The following is a 25,002-nucleotide window of genomic DNA, read 5'->3' as shown; positions in this document are numbered from 1 at the left end:
AGTGACTGCGAATTATGTTGTCTTTTCCTTCCTTGTATTGTGCAACTTTCCCTCATTATTTAGTAAAGTCCTCTTTAGACAGTGCCTGCGGTTTTCTTTTTTTTCTTTTAAAACTTTGCAAGGGCAGAAAAAAGGTATTTTAATCCACTTTTCCACGGAGCTTTAAATAGAAATCGTTCCTCTGGGGGGATACTATGGGGGTCGTGGTATTAATCACAATGAGAAAACTGAGTTTTCTTCTAAAAGAAAGGTGAAATTCGATAAATCTAGGTTGGAATTACCTGGTTATCTGTCCTCTTCAGGAGATTTTTTTTCCTCGTTCTCTTTTTATTAAAACCTGGACTATTTCGTCTCTGTGAATAAGTGCACTGCAGTATGTGGAGTCAAGAATAAGAGACTAAGGGGCGCCTGGGTGGCTCAGTTGGTTGAGCATCTGCCTTTGGCTCAGGTTGTGGTTCCAGGGTCCTGGGATCGAGTCCTGCATCAGGCTCCTTGCTCAGTGGGGAGGCAGCTTCTCCCTCTCCCTGCTGCTTCCCCTGCTATGCTCTCTCTCTGTCAAATAAATAAATAAAAATCTTAAAGAGAAAAAGAATAAGAGACTAAAATAAGTAGAAATGAGGGGCCCCTGGCTGGCTCAGTCAGTAGAGCATGTGACTTGGTCTCAAGGTCATGAGTTTGAGCCCCATGTTGGGTGTGGAGCCTACTTAAAAAAAAATAAAAATATTTAAAAAATAAAATAAGTAGGAATGATAAAAAATTTGTGTAGTTAGCTGCTGAAATTGCCCATTTTAAGTACCTAAGGTTGAGAAGGAAGGTGTCAACTGAGGATTTGAGCAGACTTCATGGATGAAGTGAGACTTCAGGTTCTTTTGAGCAAGGATTTAGAGGTCCAGATTCTGTTTGACATCTATGAAATTCTTGTCTTGGTAGCTTCAAAGCATTGTTTTCACTGGTTTCTGGGAATATTTCATCATAGAGTTCAGTGATTTACAAAGCTTAAAAAAAACTTTTTTTTTTTTGGTTTTTGTTTTGTTTTGTTTGCTAAACTAGGCTAAAAGCTTTTTGTGACTAGTAGGCTCTAATTATTGCCAGTGTATTCACCATAATTAGCTTTACTGTTATGAACCCATATGTATGGATTCAGAATATAGATTTCTTATCTACTTCAGGAGTTCTTAATCTTGATCTAGGAATGGGTTCTATGTCAGGACTGTTTTTGAAAATGGTAGAAAATCTATCCCAAAGTGGTAGAAGAAAGAAAAGAGAACTTGCTGTCATTGGAAAATCTGGGGGTGGAGCTTCAGGTATGGTTGGATTCATTGTTTAAATAAAGGCATTATGAAGATTTTTTTTCTCTTTCTCTCTCTCTTTTTGTTTGTCTTTGGGGTGTTTAAAAGCTACTAGCTTCAGTCTCCCATCATTTAAGTCCGGTAGTTCCTGGGGCAAAAAATGTCTTTCACCTGTTATTCTGCTCCTGTAGCCTTAGTTTGAGTCTTCTGCCGGTTTCTAAGCAAATTACTGTTGCCAAGAAGTTGGAAAGTGCTAATTTGTTTCCTGCTTTATTGCTAGTGTTGGTTCCCACCAATGGACTGAGAATGGAGGAGGGAGGTGGATCTCCAAAGGTAAATCAAGGCCTTTTAACCAGAGGAATGTTGAATGGTACATAAGTGGTTAAAATCACAAATCTACCTTAAGCTTCGTGGGGTCTGTTGACCCATAGAAACTAACCATAAAATTTATTTTTTATTTTTTAAAGATTTTATTTATTTATTTGAGAGAGAGAGAGAATGAGAGATAGAAAGCACGAGAGGGGGGAGGGTCAGAGGGAGAAGCAGACTCCCCGCCGAGCAGGAAGCCCGATGTGGGACTCTATCCTGGGACTCCAGGATCATGACCTGAGCCGAAGGCAGTCGCTTAACCAACTGAGCCACCCAGGCGCCCCAAAATTTAATTTTTTTTTGAGAAGAGTTTTCATAGCTGTCATCAGACTTTCAGAGGGATATGCACCTGTAAAAAAAAAAGTTTAGTTTTTGAAATGGGTCTGGAGAGAAAAGGGCATTTTATTTTTTATTTATTTATTTTTTAAATGGAGAGGCAGGCTCTCTCTCTTTTTTTTAAGATTTTATTTATTTGACAGAGAGAGAGAGAGAGAGAGCAGGAACACAAGCAGGGGGAGTGGGAGAGGGAGAAGCAGGCTTCCCGCTGAGCAGGGAGCCTGATGCGGGGCTCGATCCCAGGACCTGAGCTGAAGGCAGACGCTTAATGACTGAGCCACCCAGGCGCCCCAGAAAAGGGCATTTTAACTGAGGAAAGGTTCATTACCAAAGCTGTACATGAGAATGATTTTTGAGAGACAGTGGAATTGGATTAACTTAGTCCTGTGAAGATAGTATGTTGAGGATAGTAGAGTATATATTTGGATATTTTAGATGACTTGTTATGTGATGGAACTACATGGGTTAGGGGCGCTGCCCCCCTCACACAGTTGAAAACCCAAGTATAACTTTGGACTCCCCCTAAACTTAACTACTTACAGCCTACTACTGACATAAGCCTTACTGATAACACAGTTGATTAACGCATATTTTGTATGTTATATGTAGTACATACTGTGTTCTTACAATAAAGTAAGCTAGAGGAAAGAAAATGTTAGGAAATCATAAGAGAAAATACATCTACAGAATTCTATTGTATTTATAAAAAAAAAATCTGTGTATAAGTGGAACTGTACAGTTCCAACCCATGCTGTTCAAGGGCCAACTCTATAGAAGGTGCTTAGATATTTGTTGAAATCAGTTAAATATGGTAAAAAAAATTCAAGTAGTTTAAGAAAATAAGAGAAACACTTTTACAAATAAGTTGCTTACTTCTTTTCCATAATTACACCTTTCACTTACTTTTTTTTTTTCTTTTGTCTAGGTATAGTTGTGATTTCCTTCTTGGTCCAAGGTTTTTTTGGGGTAGGGATTAAAAACATTATAAAAAATTATTTTTTATAATTTCTGCTTTTATTGCATTACAATGAGAACAAGTTTAACATTTTATAGTTTTTGTAATTATTGAGGCTTCCTTAATAAACAGGCAGTTTTCTAACCATTTTCACTAGTGATTATGAGGAAAAAGTAGGAGTTTTTGAAGAGTTTGAAGTTTGGTATATCTTGAAATCAACTTACTCATTTATATTATTCATATACTCTTAGCTCTGTCTTGTAATCATAAATGGGAATTGTAGTGGAAGGAAGATGGGGAGAGAGGTGCACCCTAACTTTAATTAGGAGCTATACCAGCTCCAGTTTTTAATTTTAATTTTAATTTTTTAAAAAAGATTCATTTATTTATTTTAGAGAGAGTATGCAAGTGTGCACATGGAAGCGGGGGGGAAGGGCAGAGGGAGAGAGGGAGAAATCCTCAAGCAGACTCCCCGCCAGACCCCGGGACCCCTAGATGATGACCTGAGCTGAAACCCAGAACTGTTGCCCAACCAACTGAGCCACCCAGGCATTGTCAAACCCCCCCCATTCCATTTTTTTTAGTGTATGGTTTAGCTTAATTTTGTTGGAAATTTTTATCAGGGATGGTCTAACAACCCTAGAATTTGGAACCTACTTTTATCTTAGAATCCTTTTACTGAAATTCTTTTCTGGTAGTAACACATTTGTAGAGTGGTATTATCAGCATTGTTTCCCTGTTCTTGTTCCTTCTCCTTTGTCAGCTGGCTCATCTTTTTGAGGGATTGTAACATACAGAGGGCTCAGCGTTGGCCTTTTTTGATGACAAGTTTTGGATACTCAGCAGCAACAGTAGCTAAGCTTTACCAGTTTTCATGAAAGGAAGGCTCTATGTTGTTGGGGTCATAAATAGCCTTCATCCCTGTCACCACGACTTCTTCATTTGTGCGTCTATTGCATGTGTACAGAGTGGGTTAAGACAGTCTGGAGTAGGGGCGCCTGGGTAGCTCAGTCGTTAAGTGTCTACCTTCAGCTCAGGTCATGATCCTGGGATCAAGCCCTGCATTGGACTCCCTGCTCCGCGGGAAGCCTGCTTCTCCCTCTCCCACTCCCCCTGCTTGTGTTCTCTCTCTCGCTATCTCTGTCAAAGAAATAAATAAAATCTTAAAAAAAAAAAAAAAAAAGACAGTCTGGAGCATTTTGTTCATCCTGGGAGGGGTTGAGGATTTCTGGTAGGGTTGCTAACTCCTCTGCACTCATGGGCTGCCCTGCTGCTGTTTGGGCTTCCTTGGCTTTGGAGAAAGCCCTGTGATGGAGAAGTGAAGAGACTCATGGAACCTTGAGATAGGCCTATTATCAGCATGAGGTGGGACACTGTTACTGTAAGTGGGAATCATCCACAGCAAATGTAACTGAGTTCACCTGTGGACTTGGGATGTGATACAGGGCACCAACTGTTTTTGCTACATACTGTGCAAAAGATGGGAAACAGTCCCAAAATTAGGAGATGGCTAAGTAAATTGTAGTATGTCTATAGAATGGGATGTTATGCAGCTATAAAAAAGAATAGATGCTTTCTATATAAACGTAAGGACCTTCAGGATATACTAGATGCATAAGGTCATATATTGAATATTTTATGTGACTTGCTGCCTTTTTTTTGTGTGCAAAAGTGAGAGTGTTTGCTTATGATTGTTTTAATGTTAGGAGGATACATAAGAAACTAGTAAGTGAGGAGGAGAGGGGAGAATAAGGGGTGGACAGTGAGGGGGAGAAGGGAATAAAACTTTTCACTGTTTATTTTTTGCTTTCTTTAAATGTATTATCTGTTTCTTTTTGTTTGTTTGTTTTTGGGTTTTTTAAAAGATTTTATTTGTCAGAGAGAGAAGAGAGCACATGCAGGGAGAGCTTCAGGCGGAGGGAGAAGCAGGCTCCCCGCTGAGCAGGGGGCCCGATGTGGGACTCGATCCCAGGACCCTGGGACCATGACCCGAGCCAAAGGCAGACGCTTAACAAACTGAGCCACCCAGGTGTCCCTGTTTCATTGTTTTTTAAGTGAAACCACCCTGATGAAATATTTATTATTGAGTTTGAATTTTATTTTCCATATGACTAAATAGACTAAAACTTTTCATGGCTTTTGAGCGAAACTAATGAAATGGGCCTTTGCTTTTGTTTTGCCCTCAAATATTCCCTTGTCTGGCAACTTGTCACTCAGTTCTCAGTTACATGTTGGGTAGTTACTGAGGCCTTACTACTCGGTGGAATTATTTCTCTTCCCATTCGCTGTCAACCTTAGCATCCTGTTTTATTTTGTGTTGTACTTACCACTATGTGAAAAAAGAATTTTTTTTCTTACGTATTTGTTGTCTGTTTCTACCATTAGAATTCTCACTTGCCTAAAACAGGGGCCTCTTGTATATTGTTTGCTGTCTCTTGGCATCCTACTTTTATTTTTGTTTGATGGCTACAATTGGTGGCCATACAATTTTTTTTTTTTTTTAAGATTTTATTTATTCATTTGACCGAGAGAGACACAGCGAGAGAGGGAACACAAGCAGGGGGAGTGGGAGAGGGAGAAGCAGGCCTCCCACCGAGCAGGGAGCCTGATGCGGGGCTTGATCCCAGGACCCTGGGGATCATGACCTGAGCCGAAGGCAGATGCTTAACGACTGAGCCACCCAGGCGCCCCAGATGGCCATACAATTTTATATGAATATCTTTTCTGTAAAATATCTTTTTATACAAATATCTTTTTTCTTAAAAATTTAATTTTTTTTCCCCAGAGAACTTTATCCTTTCTGCTTCTCATCCCTCCTTCCCTAACTTTTTCTGTTGGATATCCCTTCACTGCCTCTCTTGTATGGTCATTTCAGGCATTAAAACAGTCTGGTTCTCAGATATGAGTAAGTTGAGTTTAATACAAAACATTTCCATCCTAGCCCATTTTCAAATTTATTTTTTTTCCATAATAAGTTCTTACTCTTGAATTTCAGGGAGTGTGGCATTTTTTCTCTCTATTCCTTCATTTTGCTTTAATTTTTTTTTTTAAGATTTTAATTATCAGAGAGAGAGAGCACAAGCACGGGGAACAGCAGGTGGAAGGAGAAGCAGGCTCTCTGCTGAGCAGGAAGCCCAACACTGGCTCAATCCCGGGACCCTGGGATCATGACCTGAGCTGAAGGCAGATGCTTAGCCGACTGAGCCACCCAGGCACCCTAATTTATTTAAAAATCAACTAATTGAGGTATATGCCAGCTTTATTGAGGTGCAATAGTTATTTAGTATAATGCACACGTCTTAAAAGTACAGCTGAATTCATTTTGACAAATGTGTGCATCTGTGTGTTACCACCCTAGTCTAGGTATAGAACATTTCTATCTTTTCAGAAAGTTCCTTCATTTTCTCTTTTCTTTCTTTCTTTTTTTAAAGATTTATTTATTTATTTGATACACACAGAGAGAGAGAGCGCACAAGCATGGGGAGAGGCACAGGGAGAGGGAGAAACAGTCTCCCTGCTCATGATACCGGCTGGATCCCGGGACCCCTGAAATCATGACCTGAGCTGAAGGCAGATGCTTAACTGACTGAGCCACCCAGGAGCCCCAGTTCCTTCATTTTCTTTTGCAGGTTAGGTAAAGCTTGCTAGTCCATACATAAGTTTTCTTTTATTTTATAGTTTCCTCTATATTTGAAATAGTGCATAATTTTTATGGGAACAATTAAATGTTCTTTTTTTTTTAAAGATTTCATTTATTTATTCATGAGAGACACACAGAGAGAGAGAGAGAGAGAGAGAGGCAGAGGGAGAAGCAGGCTCCCAAGGAGCAGGGAGCCCGATGCGGGACTCGATGCCAGGACTCTGGGATCATGACCTGAGCCGAAGGCAGATGCTTAACCATCTGAGCCACCCAGGCGCCCAACAATTAAATGTTCTTTACCTTATTTTCCATAGTTATTTATGTTTTTTTAGTATTTCTTATCTAATAGTTGTCTTTCTCTCCTTTCCGCCACTCTTTCTCTACCCGAGTTGTGGACTATAGGACTTGTTTATTAATCATCTTCGCAGCCCCAGGTTTTGGCACTTAATTGTATGTTACAGTAACAGTTAATTTTAGGAGTAGTATGAATGTGTAACTGATTGAGAGAGGCAGTATAGCATAATGCTTGGGAGCAAAGAATCTTGTTCTCCATCACTTACTAGCTGATGTCACCTTGGGCAAGTTACTTATTTTCCCTGTGCCAAAGTTTTCACATCTGAAGAAAATGCCATAATAATATCTACCTTACAGATTTAATATAAAAATTAAATGAGCTGATGTATGTAAAGCACTTTAGATGGAACCTAGCACTTAACTGCTAGATAAGTATTAAATCAAGAATTTTGGGAGAATTAGGTTTTGAGAACTTTTTTTTGCTTGAACTAAGAGTGTGTATAACATACAGACTTCTTGGATAATCAAGTAAAAAGAATCTAAGTGGAATGAACTAGATCAGAATGCCTTGATAGATAGAGCTGTTCAGAATTGAGGGACCTTTAGGTAAAACTATACTTGTGAGTTTACAAAGCCAGCCTATGTAGCAATCTTCTCTGGCTATCTGTAGCTGTCTCTTTGTATTTAAATCTCCTCAGCCACTTCTTACATCTAAGTTTCTACCCTGAATCTACAAACTTATTTGCATTCACCTTTCATCCTTCTTTCTTGTTTAAAAACACACACACACGCACACAAATATTTTTACAATTGTGTAAGGCCAGTTTTGCCACCTGTGTTCCTAATTTGGTCAGTCAGCCACCACGTTTTAGACCTACCATATGACAGGCACGAGGGATACTCTATGAACAAGACAGAAGGTCCCAGCCCTTATGGAGCTTATGTACCACTGGGCAAGAGTAATGATTTTAAACGCATTTATAATAAATACAGTGTGATAAGCACTACTGGGGGTATATAGAATGCTGCTGTAGGAACTTACTGATTCTTGAAACCATGTGATTGTGAAAATGTGCAAGATTAGAAATTAAGAGAGAATCCTGAGGAAGATCAACAGTAAAGGATTGTGGAGAATGAAAAGTTGCTGGTCGAGAGGTAGGAGGGAAAAGGAGAGTCTGGTGTCACAGAGCTGAATAGAGGAGTGCATCTCAGGACAGAGATAGTGATTAACAGATACTGCTAAGCAGCCAGGTAAGGTCCTTTCCCCTCTTTCCTTTTCAGATATTTGGCTCTATTAGTTATTCCTTCAAAATTCCATGTATTGTTATTATCTGTTTAGCTTCTAAACTCACATAGAAGGTTTTTATATAGTTAGTTTGGTAGGTGGTGGATACTACATCCTTGGAATTCATCTTGTTCCCAAGTGTGAAATTTTAAGTAGCGCAAGTTTGGATAATGAAGGATTTGTCGAACTTGATCTCTGGATGGGGGAGAATTGGGCAGCTAGGGATACTTTTGTTTCCTTTTATCTTGGCTCCGTAAAACTTGTTCAAGTCCATTTGACTAAACAATTTTTCCTTGACTCCACCTTTCCTTCACTGTTGTAGGAAGAGTTGTTTTAACTCTCTGTTGCCACCTCTGGACTCCCCATTGAGTGCTCAGACCCTCTCAAGTTTGGTTTCTTCCCTCTTGATTAAGTGGAATCTGAACTTGTAAAGCTAATTAAAGAGCTCCTTGTTGCAAAATAGAGTGGTTTTTGAAGTTGTTATCTCAACTCCTCTCGGTTTTTGACATTGTTGACTATTTCATCCTTCTTAGAATTCTTTTGTCTTTTCTGAGGTACCATGTTCTTCTGATTTTCTTCCTATTCCTCTGGCCACTCCTTAGTTATTTGCTGGTTTTACTTCTCTGACTCTTTAGCGTTGGTATGTTGGTTCTGTAGCATAGGCTTTCATCATTCTGCGTATATCCTGGGTGACCTTTTTCATTACTATGACATTAGTTACACCAATTGAAGCTTTTGTAAGTAAGCCATATAACACTGATATAAACCTATAAAGATTAATAATTTTTATCTGTACATTTAAAATGTAAAATAAAATCATCTAGATGATGTAAAATTCGGGCTCCGCATATTTGCCTATCTGGAAGGAACTCATAAGTGCAGCAATAATTGAAAATGGCAGTTATTTAGGTTAGAGTTAAACTCGAATCTTAGGGGCTCTCTACATTATTCCTGGTACTCAAAGTATAGTTTTAATATATTTTTCATTAGCTGGATGTGAGAATCTGCAAGTAAAGAAGTAGATGTATAAGCACACTTTATGTATTTTTAAAGATTTTATTTGTTTGTTTGACAGAGAGAGAGCACAAGCAGGGAGAGTGGCAGGCAGAGACAGATGCGGGGCTTGATCCCAGATTGACCTAATCTGAAGGCAGATGTTCAACCGACAGCCACCCAGGCGCCCCTTAAGCACACTTTAAAAAACTATTTTGGGGCGACTGGGTGGCTCAGTCGTTGAGTGTCTGCCTTCGGCTGAGGTCATGATCCCAAGGTCCTGGGATCGAGCCCCCCACATCGGGCTCCCTGCTCGGCAGGAGGCCTGCTTCTCCCTCTCCCACTCCCCCTGCTTGTGTTCCCTCTCTCACTGTCTCTCTCTCTCTGTGTCAAATAAATAAATAAAATCTTTAAAAAAAATTTATTTTATCATGCTTTAATTCAGTGTGGTGTTAATTTTAATTCTTCTGAGCAGGGGCGCCTGTCTGGCGACTCTTGATCTTGGGGTCATGAGTTCAAGCCTCACATTGGGCATAGGGTTTACATTAAAACAAAAAGTTCTTTTGAGCAGCTACTCTGATTGTCATAAAGTAGTTTTAAAAATTGTGTTTTGTAAGTAATTCCATGAACTATTCCAAAGGAATGATACTTTTGTTTGATAAACACTGCCCTCCTGTGGTTAAAGTAAGCTAAATGTTTTGTAAAAGTACTGTGGTCTTTTCGTTTACATTAAACTTGTGGTAAAATAATGTAATAGTAATAGTAATGGTAATACAATATAGTAGTAGTATGTAATACTAATTTAATGGAATATGGTATTTTTGCTCAAATATATGTGGCCATTTTGTTCCTTTCTGCATCTCTCACTCTTGGGTTTCTTTAGTGTGCGTACATATTTTCTTATTAAAAATTAAGTGAATTCAAAGTTAGATGTAAATGAAAAGACGGAAAAAAAACTATCGAAGGGTGAGAAGATATACTTAAATGTAGAAGTGCTAAAAGAAATCAAAAGAAAAGACCACAATCAGTTGTAATATGTGAAGTTAATATAAACCTCCATGGAAAAGCAACAGTAACGAAAAGATGAATAATAAACTGGAAAAAATATTTGCAATAAATGTGACAGTAAAAGTTTTATTATTTATTTATCTTACAGTTTTACTATATTGAATGTGAAGATAGAACGCATACAAATGGAGTGTATACTAAGTGGACAGTGGTCATGAATAACCAGTTTGCAAGTGAGGAAATATAGTAATTAATTACTTTACTGGTGGTATAGATGAGATAAGATATAAGCCATGTGTTGTAATTGTTGATTGTAGTGTTCTCTTTTGTATATGTTTTAAAATTTCCATAATAAACTTTAAAAATAGATTACTTCAGTCTTTAATTGAAAACATTTCTTTTTCTCCCCCTAACTAAATGATTTATATAGCTCTAAATATTGAGACTATTTAGCACAAATAATTTTCTTTTTCTTTTAAGATTTTATTTATTGTCAGAGAGAGAGAGCACAAGCAGGGGAGCGGCAGGCTCCCCGCTGAGTAAGGAGCCTGATGTGGGACTTGATCCCAGGACCCTGGGATTGTGACCTGAGCCGAAGGCAGATGCTTAACCAACTGAGCCACCCAGGCGTCCCCACAAATAATTTTCTAAATTAAGATTAATTTTAAGTGCCTAGTATTTATTTTTACTTACTTATTAAAAGATTTCATTTATTTTTTAGAGAGAGAGCAAGCCCCAAGTATATGGGGGGGGGAGGGAGAGGGACAAGCAGACTCTGCACTGAACGCAGAGCCCTACACTGGCTTGATCCCAGGACCCTGATCATGACCTGAGCCAAAACCAAGAGCCACCTAAGTGCCTAGTATGTATGTATGTATGTATGTATTTATTTAACTTTTTATTTTTTAAGATTTTATTTATTTGAGAGAGCGAGAATGAGAGAGAGAGAGAGAGAGAGAGCGCACATGAGGGGGGAAGGGTCAGAGGGAGAAGCAGACTCCCTGCTGAGCAGGGAGCCCGATGTGGGACTCGATCCCAGTACTCCAGGATCATGACCCGAGCCGAAGGCAGTTGCTTAACCGACTGAGCCACCCAGGCGCCCTAAGTGCCTAGTATTTAAAGGAACTAGTGATAAACATTTCTTTTTTTTAAGGAAAGTAAATACCCCTTATGCAGTTTTAAGGGTGTCTATTTTATTTCCTTAGAGAATAGTACACCTAGAAAATCTATGAAGTCCTCACTAAAAGGGATACAAAAATTTTAGGTCTTCAACTTTAATAACTTTAATGTTTCGTGTTAAAATACGTATTTTTGTATAAACAGAAAAATGCAACCATATTAAAGTAATTCCTTGCTCTGGGTAATAAATTAGAACATATTAATTTTTATCATAACTGTTACCATGAATAACATAAATGTTTTAAATTCTGAATATGGCTCATTCGAATAGTGGTTTAGTAGTCACCTTTCTTTTTTTCTTTAAAGATTTTATTTATTTTTTTGTGTGTAATTTTATTTTTTTATTAACATATAATGTATTATTTGTTGCAGGGGTACAGGTCTGTGATTCATCAGTCTTACACAATACACAGTGCTCACCACAGCACGTACCCTCCCCAAAATATTTTATTTATTTATTTGAGAGAGAGAGAGGCATGAGTGGGGTTAGGGGCTGAGGGAGAATCATGCTTTCTACTGAGCAGGGAGCCAGATGCAGGACCCAATCTTGGAACTTCAGGATCATGACCTGAGCCAAAGGCAGACGCTCAACTGACTGAGGCATCCAGGCACCCTAGTAGTCACTTTTCAATTAAGATGTGATATGCCAGAGAAGTTTTTTGTTTTTTTTTTTTAAGATTTTATTTAATTTGACAGAGAGAGACACAAGCGAGAGAGGGAACACAAGCAGGGGGAGTGGGAGAGGAGAAGCAGGCTTCCCCCACTGAGCAGGGAGCCCGATGCGGGGCTCGATCCCAGGACTCTGGGATCATGACCCGAGGTGAAGGCAGATGCTTAACAACTGAGCCACCCAGGCGCCCCTCAGAGAAGTTTTTTTATTTTTTTTTATTTTTATTTTTATTTTTATTTTTATTTTTATTTATTTATTTATTTATTTTTTAAAAGATTTTATTTATTTATTTGAGAAAGAGAGAATGAGAGATAGCACGAGAGGGAAGAGGGTCAGAGGGAGAAGCAGACTCCCTGCTGAGCAGGGAGCCCGATGCGGGACTCGATCCCGGGACTCCAGGATCATGACCTGAGCCGAAGGCAGTCGCTTAACCAACTGAGCCACCCAGGCGCCCCAGAGAAGTTTTTTTAAAGATTTACTTTTTTATTTTAGAGAGAGAGTGCACGCACGTGGGGGGGGTGGGGGAAGGGCAGCGGGAGAGGGAGAGAATCTTTGTTTTTGACAGAGAGACAGACAGTGGGAGAGGGAGAAGCAGACTTCCCGTGGAGCAGGGAACCCAATGTGGGGCTTGAACCCAGGACCCGGCATCGTGACCTGAGCTGAAGGCAGATGCTTAACGACTGAGCCACCCAGGTGCCCCAAGAGGGAGAGAATCTTTTTTTTTTTTAAGATTTTTATTTATTGAGAGAGAGAATATGGTAGAGAGAGAGCATGAGAGGGAGGAAGGTCAGAGGGAGAAGCAGACTCCCTGCTGAGCAGGGAGCCTGATGCGGGATTCGATCCTGGGACTCCAGGATCATGACCTGAGCCGAAGGCAGTTGCTTAACCAACTGAGCCACCCAGCACCCCGAGGGAGAGAATCTTAAGCAGACTTCCCACTGAGTGCAGAGCCAGACTTGGAGCTCTATCTTAATGACCCTGAGATCATGACTGAGCCGAAATCAAGTTGGATGCTTATCCGACTGAGCCACCCAGGCGCCCCTACAAATTTTTATTTTTAAGTTTTAAGTTTTTAAATTTTTATTTTAAAAAATATTTATTTTTTTAAAGTAGGCTTTACACTCAAAGTGGGGCTCAAGCTCATGACCCTAAGATTAAGAGTTGCATGTTCTGGCTGAGCCAGTCAGCTGCTCTGCTGGAGAAATTTTTATTAATTTCCATTTTCTAGCTCCTTGGGCAGACAAAGAAGCCTCATTATGATTAATTAATCAAAATATTTTTGCATATGAATGCAAGTTCCTTATGCAGTGATTTTTCACTCTTGTTTTTTTTCTTGCAGAATAGTCTTAAATCTGGTCTTTTATAGTAGGTCATCTGTAATGTAAACAGGATTTAAAGTCTAGAGAAATGACTTGATATGATTGTGAAGTCTTAGCATTTAATGTAAAATTATTTCACATTGTAAATTTTGCTTCTTATGTAATTTTTTTTATTACTGGCAGCAATTATTGTAGGGCATTGTTAATTATCTGAGATGAAAATAGTGGAAAAATCAAAGGGCAGGTAACCTGAGAAAAGCATGCTATCTTTTGTATTTTTCTTTCTTTTTTTTAATATTCAGCTTTTTAAAAAATATTTTATTTATTTATTTGACAGAGAGAGCAAGCACACAAGCAGGGGGAGTGGCAGGCAGAGGGAGAGAGAGAAGCAGGCTCCCCACTGAGCAGGGAGCCTGATGCCTGGCTGGATCCCACAACCCTGGGGTCATGACCTGAGCCAAAGGCAGCTGCTTAACTCACTGAGCCACCCAGGCGCCCCTTTTGTATTTTTATCCCTCTTACGAACACTGGTGAAATTTTAAATGAGGGTAGTATCAGAAATGTAAACTGGGAAACAGTTTTGTCATATAGTTGACTAATAATAACAAAAGCCACTTTTGTTTATCAGCCACACATGGTAAGTTAAGAATACTGCAGAATGTTTTATTTCATGTTCCTATTTATGAGAATGTTATAACCCTCACTCTACCAATGAAGGATTGGTGTTTAGAGCCTTTAGTCACCTAGGATGTATTCTTAGAGCTATTAGAAGCAGGCTCTTTGACCTCTCTACCTACGCTTTGAAACACTTGAATGTTTTCCATCAGTTAATTTTTTTTTTCCAGCTGAAATCCCTTTCCCATATTAATAGCTCTTACAGAGACCAAAACAGAGTCTCAGTCAATTTACTACTGTGTGGAGAGGAGTATTTGTTGTAAGTACTGATACCATTTAAGAAAATCAAGCAGATCTCTTATTTGTGCCCTTATTTAAATTTGTATTATATGTTTTTAGTATCCAGGATTTCCTAATGATAGTAACAGGGTGAAATTTAATTGCCAGGTGGATGATTTTATCAGTTTCCCTAGAAATCCCTTCTAGTTCTTGACCAGGGCAAGCATGACATCTGTTGCACAAAGTGGTCTTCTTTTGTCAACTCCAGGGTTTTCAGTACGGTTTACAAAAACCTCTACATCTTCCCACTTTCCCAAGCAGAACTTGGAGCAAGAATTCCTCATAGATTTCAGTGGCTGTGTGTTTTCTTCCAGCAACCAGATGGATTATTTGAGGGGAAGTTCTATGTTGGAACTGAATTTGCCTAGAATAGCAACTAAATATGGAGCATCGTTTATACCCATACCATAGTTTTCTGCTTTGGGCCAATAAGGTGTACAGTTTTACTCTTTTAACTTGTTGATAGAAATAAATTTAGGTAGACTTGGCAAAATCATTGAATGTTCTCCTTTCTGTAATGGAATAAAAGCAGTGTATTTCTAGTGTTCAGACAACTCTCTGATATTTCTGTGACGTAGTTGTTAAATTTTTTGGTTTTTTTTGTTTTGTTTTGTTTTTTAAGTAGGCTCTATGCCTAACGTGGGGCTCAAACTCATGACACCAAGACCAGGAGTCCCATACTCCACTGACTGAACCAGCCAGGCACCCCTGGCTGGTTAAATTTTACAATTTTTTAAATAATTTTTTTAAAGATTCCATTCATTTATTTGACAGAGAGATACATAGCAAGAGAGGGAGCACAAGCAGGGGGAGTTGGAGAGAGAGAAGCAGGCTACCCACGGAGCAGGGAGCCCGATGCGGGGCTCGATCCCAGAACCCTGGGATAATGACCTGATCCAAAGGCAGACGCTTAACGACTGAGCCACCCAGGCACCCCTATAATTTTATTTTTTAATATGATTTTTATTATTTAGATCAAGTAACTTATTGCCTCATGTCAGGGTCATTCAACATAGGAAATACAAATGTCTAATGATGTGAAAAATCCAACCTCATTAGTAACTAGCATTTTAAAATTGTAGTATATGTATATTTAAAATAGTTACCAAGGATTTTTAAAATGATACAGATGCTGGTTAATGGTATGTGAAACTCCTATACATCTGGTGGATAGCAATTTGGTAATATTAAAATAACTTTATTCAGCAATTCCACTTGTTAGAAAACTTTAAAAATAATCAGAAACATTTGGCATTTGTTACAGTAAAAAAAGAAACAATAACACAGTTATTGAGAATTTGCTATTTCTCCAGTTCTCAGCAGAGCAGCTCAAAACAAAGTATTCTCTCTGATGCTCATGGTTATTCCATAATTTAAAGATGTTCTTATTCTAATTTTCTTGATGAAATTTAGGCACAGAGATTGACTTTCCCAAGTCACAAAGCTCTAAATGGTAGATTCAGGAATAAAATAAGGATGTCTCACTCTAAGCCTGTGTTGGTATAGTGTCTCAGGATATAGTGCCTCCTTAAGTTATTCTGATATGCAACAATAGGAAATATGGACTGCGTGATTTAGTGTGTATATGTATACACATTCAGTGGAGCATTATGCTGCTCTGAAATATATCAATAATGTTTCAAGATTTGCAAAAAAGGGCTTGTGATAATAGAACAGTAGCAACTGGTATATGCAGAAGAAATCTCAAGTATGTACAATGTTACTGAAAAACTCCTGGAAGGGAATATGCCAGAACGTTAAGTCCTGTTCTCTCATGGCAGAATCCCTATCCATACAATACATACAATTAAAACTTTTTTTTGTATGTTTTAATTTTCTAGAATGAATATGTTTTATCATTGGGGAAACCGTTGTTACTTTACGTATGGGGTATGACTATATAGTAACTCAGCACCTGGAATTAATTTCTTTGTGGAATACCATGAAAAATCATTGGAAGTTGGTGAAACACCCTTGTCTAGCTTTTTTTTGGGGAGGGGTGAGGCAGAGGGAAAGAGAGACTCTTAAGCAGGCTGTATGCCCAGCCCGATGTGGGGCTCTGTCTCACAACCCTGAGATCATCACCTGAGCCCAACTTCCAGAGTCGGGACACTTAACCGACTGAGGCCACCTAGGCGCCTCAAGCCTGATTAATACTAGAGTTTGCGAAACACACTCAAAATACTCAGAATCTTCCCAGGCCCCACCAGGATCTTGTTTTTCATTTTTATGTCCTTGCTCATTACTAAAGCCAGAGCCAGGAACCTACCTCTTAAGATAACGACTTAATTATAGACATGTGGAGGCTGATGTTTTCATTAAGCTAATCTTGTCATGTTTCAAAGTAGACCTCTGAGAAAAAGGTCTCTATCTGATCTTTACAGTTGAATGTTCCATTCTCATCTTAATCAAAATAGCAAGTGACATTTCTGCAATTCTGTTAGTTTTTTTGCCTCAGTAAGTAAGAACCTACCTATCCAACAGAGGCACAGTTTTTATCATTCCAGTGTATATTTTAGTTAACAAAATAAATATATATTTTTAATCATTGAACCGTTTGCTTTGTATAAAGTGTTATTATTATCCTCTTTAGCTTGGGGAATTAAGAGTTTTGCCATCTAAGTTCAGACTATGCTTTGTAACTTCTCTGAGTCTTACTTTTCTTCCTGTAAAATAGACATAACTAAACCTATGCTGCTCGCTTTTTTCTTTTTTTTTTTTTTTAAAGATTTTTATTTATTTGAGAGAGAGAGAGCACAAACAGGGGGAGCGGCAGGCAGAGGGGGATGCAGGCTCCCCGCTGGGCAAGGAGCCCGATGTGGGACTTGATCCTAGACCCTGGAATCATGACCTGAGCCGAAGGCAGACACTTAACCGACTGAGCCACCCAGGCATCCCTATTCTGCTCTTTCTTGGGTTGTTGTGAGGATCAAATGAAATAGAATGGCTATGCAGTGTTTGTGAACCGTATGGCAGTTAGAAATATTTATAAATTAAGGGAAAAAGTAAAAATTTTGTACATTTTATCTGGGCAGCACTATAGGAAGATATGTTTTCTGTGGGCTCAGGTTTTGTTTTTTTAGTAGGTATATCAGTCTTTTTTGTTCTTATTTGACCATCTTTTGTGTGTATATCTCTATATAAAAGCTCTTTTTGTGCTACATAAGTTGGTATAGCCATTATGGAAAACAGTATGGAGGTTCCTCAAAAAATTAAAAAGAGAACTACCAGCAGTCCTACTTCTGGGTATATATCCAAAGGAAATGAAATCACTGTCTTGGAGAGAGATCTGCACCCTTGTATTCATTGCAGCATTATTTACAATAGCTGAGAAATGGAAACAACTTTATTTTTTAATTTTTATTAATTTTTTTAAGACTTCATTTATTTGACAGAGAGATCGAGAGCACAAGTAGGCAGAGCAGCAAGCAGAGAGAGAGGGAGAAGCAGGCTCTCTCTGCTGAGCAGGGGGCCCGACGTGGGACTCAATCCCAGGACCCTGGGATCATGACCTGAGCCGAAGGCAGATAGATACTTAACCGACTGACCCACCCAGGTGCCCCTGGAAACAACTTTAGTGTCTAACAACAGATGATCAGATAAAGAAAATTACTATATGTATGCAATGGAATATTATTCAGCCATAAACAAAGAAGGAAATCTGCCATAGTATACTAGCTGTATAGTGAAACAAGTCAGAGAAAGACAAATACTGCAGATTACCCTTAAAAATCCACCACCCCCCAATCATTCTCCATTGCATTTAAAGAGACATAGAGTAAGATAACAACATCAAAATGTCTAATGTACAATCCAAAATCACTTGACAAATGAAGAACTAGGAAAATCTCAAGAACTCATAAGGAAAAGACAACCTACACACAATAAACCCAAGATGACACAGATGTTGGAATTAGACAAAGACTTTATTAAAAGATTTTATTTATTTATTTGTCAGAGAGAGAGAAAGAGAGAGTGCATGCGTGCTTACAAACAGGGGGAGTGGCAGGCAGAGGGAAAAGAAGCAGGCTCCCTGCCGAGCAAGGAGCCCGATACAGGACTCTGCGATCATAACCTGAGCCGAAGGCAGATGCTTAACCAACTGAGCCACCAAGGCATCCCCAGAGAAAGACTTTAAAGCAACTATTATAACTATGCTTCAAGAAGCCAAGTTTAAATTAAGTGGAGAATGGTGGGGGGAGGCAATTTTTTTAAAGCAGGCATTTGACTTTGTTAGGTTCAGATCACAAACTTGAACCCATACTTCTCTTCACTAAAATTCCAATGTCTAGTTTTCAAAGCCTTTGCAAAGCTGTTCTGATGTGTTCTGCATGTGTACCACCTACTGGCTAATTTGGGAACCTGATAGTATGATTAGTGTCAGATACACATTTGCATAGATCTGGAGTGACCCCAGGAGTGTTTATAGATCTTCATGGTATCACTTTCTCAAATGGCTTTCTCTTTGCAAGTTCCCTGATACTTTCTGCCTCCTAGAGACCGTCTTCCATGTCCCATGGCTAGACAGTTGGGGCTTTATTTCTCTTTTGCTTTATACTTCCACAACCACATTTGCCTTTGATGCCAAACAACAGGATGGCAGAGAAAGAAAGCCGTGTGGATTCCTTTCACACTTATGGGAACAGAAGGATTCTGCTTTGTTGGAGTTTTGGGTCCCTGTTCAGCCACTGCTGATACTATCACTGCCAAGGCTGCTGCTCTTGGCTTGGGGGCACAGGTCAAGTGGAAGAGGGAAAAACCCAGAAAACCCCATCTTCCTAGGGGCCCCCTTTATGGATCCTCAGACCAAGAAGAATTCTTTTGGAGCCATTTCTGTCTGCACTTAGTGGACAATTCTGAATTTGTACTGCCTTTGAGTCTAGGCTGAGTGGTCCCAGAGGAAACAAAACCAGGAAACTCACTTTGGGGTTATTATAACTTCTAGTTGTGGTTTCCTGCTCCGGGCCAGTTGCTGCCATTTTCAGAGACTTTAGATAGCTGCTCCATGCATTCTGTCCAGGTTTTTAGTTGTATTCAACCCAAGAGACAGGACAAACTATGCTTACTCCTTTTTTTTTTTTTTTTTTTTTACCAGAACCAGAACATAGATACCTGTTAATATTGCTACAAATGTATTACTCATTTGTTTTTGTTAAGAATTTATTGAGTACTCATGGCATACTAATCTTTGCTGGAAATGTAAAGATGGATAATTTTTTTAAAAAGTTTTTATTTATTTGACAGAGACACAGCGAGAGAGGGAACACAAGCAGGGGGAGTGGGAGAGGGAGAAGCAGGCTTCCTGCTGAGCAGGGAGCCCGATGCAGGGCTCGATCCCAGGACCCTGGGATCATGAACTGAGCTGAAGGTGGACGCTTAACGACTGAGCCACCCAGACGCCCATAATCTTTAAGTAACTATAGTCTATAGATCCACAGTTAGGCCTGTGATATGGGGGTGGAGGCAGAAAGTAAACATAATTTCATATTACACATTAATAATAGTTATTTATCTTATCCTTTTTGATCCATTTCTACTTCAGGACTTGACATACTGTTTGTGGCTAAAAGAGAGAAGAACCTGTTTATATTCCATTAATTTTCTGTTTTTCTTATTGTCCCCAAATATAAGGGATGGAAAGTCTCTGGATATGTATGTGCTGGGTGAAATTAATACATAGTTTTAGTAAGAATAAGAGATATAATTACATATATAATTACAATAAAAGGAAATAATTTATTATTATGTACTTGTTTCTCAGGTCTTAGAAAAATACCCCAATACACCCATGAGTCATAAAGAAATTCTTCAAGTTATCCAGAGAGAAGGACTAAAAGAAATCAGGTGAGTTATTTAAATATTATTAGTAATAATTATAATACTTGATTAGAGTATTTCATAGTGTATAGCAGTGTACATTAGTCCTGAAGATTGATGATTTAGTAATAACTGCTTTGCTAATTTCTGATTTGTTCAGTTGTCAGATCTTTGAAGTTTTCAGTCATAGCACAGTTACAAAACCACAAGTAAATTAAAAAAAAAATTCTTAGTTGTGTGCAACCCATGCACTTTAATTCTTAGGAAGGCCTGGAGCCATTTTCAAGCCTTCATCTATGAGTTCAGGCTTTTGATTTAATAAGCTTGGTCATTAGCAGGTAAAAAATATTCTCTAGTACAGGGAGAATGCTAGAGGTAGACAGTCTAGGAAGAAGTAACCTTGGCCAAAAGGAATAAAATGGAAAAAATACGAACAAAGCAGTATATATTTTCAGTAATAGTTTTATGTACAACAAATAAAACAGCTTGGGGTCAATTAATACAGGACCAAAGATAAAACACACTTTAATTTCTAAGAGCCTTATATTAAGAATAGCACATAATAGTCACTTCATAATTAAGATCTTCTCCCATCAAGAAATGTTAAAATTATGGTCAACATACTTGGTATTGCTGACGTGGAAATCTGGGAATCTACCTGAGAGATACTTTCATTAAGGTGGGAAAGGTTGTGGTGCTTTAAAACTGCTACTAGTTGTTCTCAAGTGGGGGTGGCATTGTGTAAATGCCCTTAGGGAAAGTGTTCAGAATTTATGAGGTTATTTTTGATTTTCAAAGTGTCTAGAAAGAAGGGGAGCACCGTGGCATTTAATGTTCGGGAAACAGGGATGCTAAATGTCTCACATTGTGCCAGGCAGTCCTTCACACTGAATAACTGTTCAGCTCGGATGCCAGAGTAATAGTGAGCTATGCTGAAATATTTGTAAATGGACAGTAATATATTTTTTGATACATAGCTATTGCATATTCTAGATTTTAATTCTTTCTTTAATACAGAATTGAGTTTTTGGCCCTTTGCTAACAGCTAAAAAAATTTTGTTTTGACTTGTGGCCAAATGTCAGTAGGCTGGGAATAAATTAGCTTTGTTTTATTACTGTGAAACAATGAAGTATAAATTAGTATTATTTCATTTTATGTAACATATGTCTCTGAGAAATTGTGTGAACATTTGTAAATGGAAACATTGAAATGCATTTGAGGAATTAGCTTTTAAACATTTATTTTTTATTTTTTTTAAAGATTTTTTTATTTGACAGAGACACAGTGAGAGAGGGAACACAAACAAGGGGAGCGGGAGAGGGAGAAGCAGGCTTCCCGGAGAGCAGGGAGCCTGATGCGGGGCTCGATCCCAGGACCTTGGGATCATGACCTGAGCCTAAGGCAGACGCTTAATGACTGAGCCACCCAGGCACCCCGTAAAACTTTTTTTTTTTTTAAAGATTTTATGTATTTATTTGACAGAGAGAGACAGCGAGAGAGGGAACACAAGCAGGGGGAGTGGGAGAGGGAGAAGCAGGCTTTCCGCCGAGCAGGGAGCCGGATGCGGGGCTCGATCCCAGGATGCTGGGATCGTGACCTGAGCCGAAGGCAGATGCTTAACTACTGAGCCACCCAGGCGCCCAGCTTTTAAACATTTTTGTAAATTAGAAAATTAATCACTTAATTTATCAATGATACAATTCTAAATTTTTATTTGAATTAGATAAGATTTATTAGATTAAAATTAAAGCATACTGCGTATTTTTATTTTTTATTTTTTTAAAATTTAAATTCATTAATTAACATATAGTGTATTATTAGTTTCAGAGGTAGAGTTCAGTGATTCATAAGTCTTTTTTTTTTTAAGATTTTATTTATTTACCTGACAGAGAGAGACACAGCAAGAGAGGGAACACAAGCAGGGGGAGTGGGAGCGGGAGAAGCAGGCTTCCTGTGGAGCAGGGAGCCTGATGCGGGGCTTGATCCCAGGACCCTGGGATCATGACCCGAGCTGAAGGCAGACGCTTAACGACTGAGCCACCCAGGCGCCCCCAGTGATTCATAAGTCTTATGTAATACCCAGTACTCATTACATCACGTGCCCTCCTTAATGTCCATCACCCAGTTACCCCATCCCCGCAGAATGCCTATTTAATACCACCAATTTGTGCAAAGGTATAGGAAAAAAGGACAGTGATTTTTGTGGTCTGAGGAACAATTCTGCTAAGGTATTCTAATATTCTTTTATAATGCTATTGACTTATAGAATAGGAATGAGCAAGAGATTTCATTTTTTTTTCCTTAAAATTAGATTTTTGATATGCTGGGGAAATTGACCAGGATATCTGGTGTATAGAGACCAGACTCCCATCAGTCCCTTAGTTCTAAATGCCAGTCAGGGTCATCTAGCTCCAACATACTAAGGCTCTATGACTTTAAACTTGTCGTTATCATTTCTAGGGAGCAGGTAAGAATAGTAAATAAAGAAGGGCAAAAAGAAGAAATTTAGAAAAAGTAGCAAGATGGTAGAGTCATCAAAAATAGCTTCTGGCTTTGCTTAGTGATAACAATTTATAGGTAGCTGTCCTTGGTTAAACTATATTGTTGTGAAGCCGTTATGTGACCACAAAGCAGTTCTAAGTCACCAATGACTTCCATTTTGTTAACTCCATGGGACTTTTCGTTCCTGACTCTTTCTTCTTAGAATTATTTAACACAGTTGAATACTGCTTCCTTCTTGAAACTCTGTTTTGTTGCCTGAAGTGACCACAGACATTCTTCCTTCTTCCTTCTCAGTTTTTTTGCTCATTACCTTCTAACTTAATGCAGTTTTGTCCATCCCCATAGCTTTAAATATATATGTTGTCAATTCTCAAATAGGTAGGGAAGCTGTTTCTCACCTCAGCCTTTGTATATGCTGCCTTCATAGCAGGGAATGTGCTTTTCTCTCAGTTCCATCTTATTTTTCAGGTGTCAGTTTGAGTATGTCTTATTCAGAGAACTTTGGCTGAGTTTACGAGCTAGAGCAGATTTCCTTTTTTAGTGTATTATAGTGTTCTGTTTATTTCTTCATACCACTTAAGGCTTGAAATTACATATTTTTGTGATCTTAAAAAAAATCATACAACTTCTCTATAGCTTACATTAAGGTAGCTCTATGAGGGTAGTGGCATCTGCTCATTTTCCCCTTCTCTTTTGTGCTTGAAAACCTACTTGTTAATGCATATATGAAGTATCAGGGGTTGGAAGATTATATTCAGATGCAGTTACAGCTTATTCTCTTGCTGCAGCGTTGTGTTGAATGATAGTCTTATAAACTTTAAAGTTTTTAGACAGGTTACAGAATGAAATAGATAATTTCTTTATTGAAGATATGCTACTTCTTAAAATTAATTTTCATTCTTCAGTCCTCAGTACCTGGCTCTCAATTCTTTTTTCCCTTTGTAGTTTTCCCTGTGTTCCCCATTCTGAAGAAGCTCACTTAATTTTGATTATTCCATATTATATTATTTTATTTTAAAATAAAACAGCCCAAATGTCCATCAGAAGATGAGTGGATAAATAAAGTGTAGTATATATGTTCAGTGGAATATTATTCACCCTTAAGAATTGAAATTCTGATACATGCTGTGTGGATGAACCTGAAAAACATGAGAAGTGAAATAAGACAAACAAAAGGACAAATAGTGATGTGGCAACAGAAGAAAAAAAAGGACAGATACTCTACAGTTCCATTTATATGAGATACTTAGAACAGGCAAACTCAGTAGAGACAGAACGTGGAATGGAGGTTACCAGGGGCTGAGAGTAGGGAAGAATAGAGAGTTACTGTTTAAATTAGTACAGAGTTTTTTTGGGGGATGATGAAAAAGTTCTGGAAATGGGCAGTAGTAATGGTTGCACAACATTGTGAATGTATTCAGTGCCGCTGAAATCTATACTTACAAATGGTTCAGATGGTAACTTGCACGTTGCGTATATTTTGCCACAACCAACCAACAAAAAAAGTATTAAAAATGATTGGCTCCTGGCTGAGAAAGAGTGAGGTACTAGTCCCTTTAAGAACTTAAAAGGGTTTTTCAGAGATATTTTCTGCAGTCTTGGAGCTATACAGTTTTACGTCTCAGGGTCTGGTCAGCAGACAAAAGTTACATGGTAATTTAAACAGGGAAGTTATTCAGTTAACTGGTTAAGTTACTAATTGGTTAACCAGAAATTTTAACTATTTAAAGGGAGTAACCAGTACCTGTAGGGCTGAGGCAATGTGCCCTAAGAAAGAGTAACTTTCGAGACCTCCCTCTAAGTCCCTAGGTTGCGATTCAGATCTTAATGGAGTGGGTGGGGCTCTGGTCCAATGGATGACAAAGTTCACTGGTGCTGTAGCCTGGGCTGGCAAATAGGAAACTGCCTACTAGGTATTAGTAGAACTTGCTGGAAAACTTCCTGCTGGGCACCTGTCCCACATTCACTGGGGAGCCGGCTGAGGCACTAGCAGAATTTTCTGGGAAGCCACCCATAGTCATTCTGCTGAACCTTGCTGAAGGTTGGGTGCCATTGAGTGTCCCTCATGTTGCTGGGTGCTGCCTGCCGTAAGAGCAGGCTGGCAAGGGCACAGTAAACCAGAAAGAAAAGCCCCCTTTCATTCTGCAGTGTTCTTCCGGTGCTCTGCTGACAAAACTTAACATCGAGCCGGCTGGCAAAGGAGGTGTTTATAGGGTCCAGCTCCACTACCACAGAGAAGGACAAAGAAGGTTGGATTTGGAGCTGAAAGTCAATAAATTGATAACTAGCGCAGCAGCTTTCAGTAGTTTTTAAGTAGAGTAATCGAGATCATTGTCTGGCCCCACACACCACTTTGGTTCCCTTGATTTGTTTCCATCTGCACTCCAGCTG

General features: G+C 38.8%; 1 protein-coding gene across 1 annotated transcript in view; it reads left to right on the top strand.

The window, feature by feature from the left end:
* ASXL2 (ASXL transcriptional regulator 2) overlaps window positions 1-25,002 on the top strand; it is a 141,965-nt gene that overhangs the window by 36,121 nt on the left and 80,842 nt on the right. The window contains exon 2 of the mRNA XM_028099391.2: window positions 20,053-20,135. Coding sequence (XP_027955192.2) covers window positions 20,053-20,135 — 83 coding nt within the window. The remainder of the gene's footprint in view (window positions 1-20,052; window positions 20,136-25,002) is intronic.

This window comes from Eumetopias jubatus, unplaced genomic scaffold (assembly GCF_037043125.1).
Source record: "Eumetopias jubatus isolate StellerSeaLion01/CBP00866 unplaced genomic scaffold, mEumJub1_p1.0 scaffold_9, whole genome shotgun sequence".
NCBI lineage: Eukaryota > Metazoa > Chordata > Mammalia > Carnivora > Otariidae > Eumetopias > Eumetopias jubatus.
Note: the sequence above shows the minus strand (reverse complement) of the source record. Positions and strands in the feature narration are given on the sequence as shown.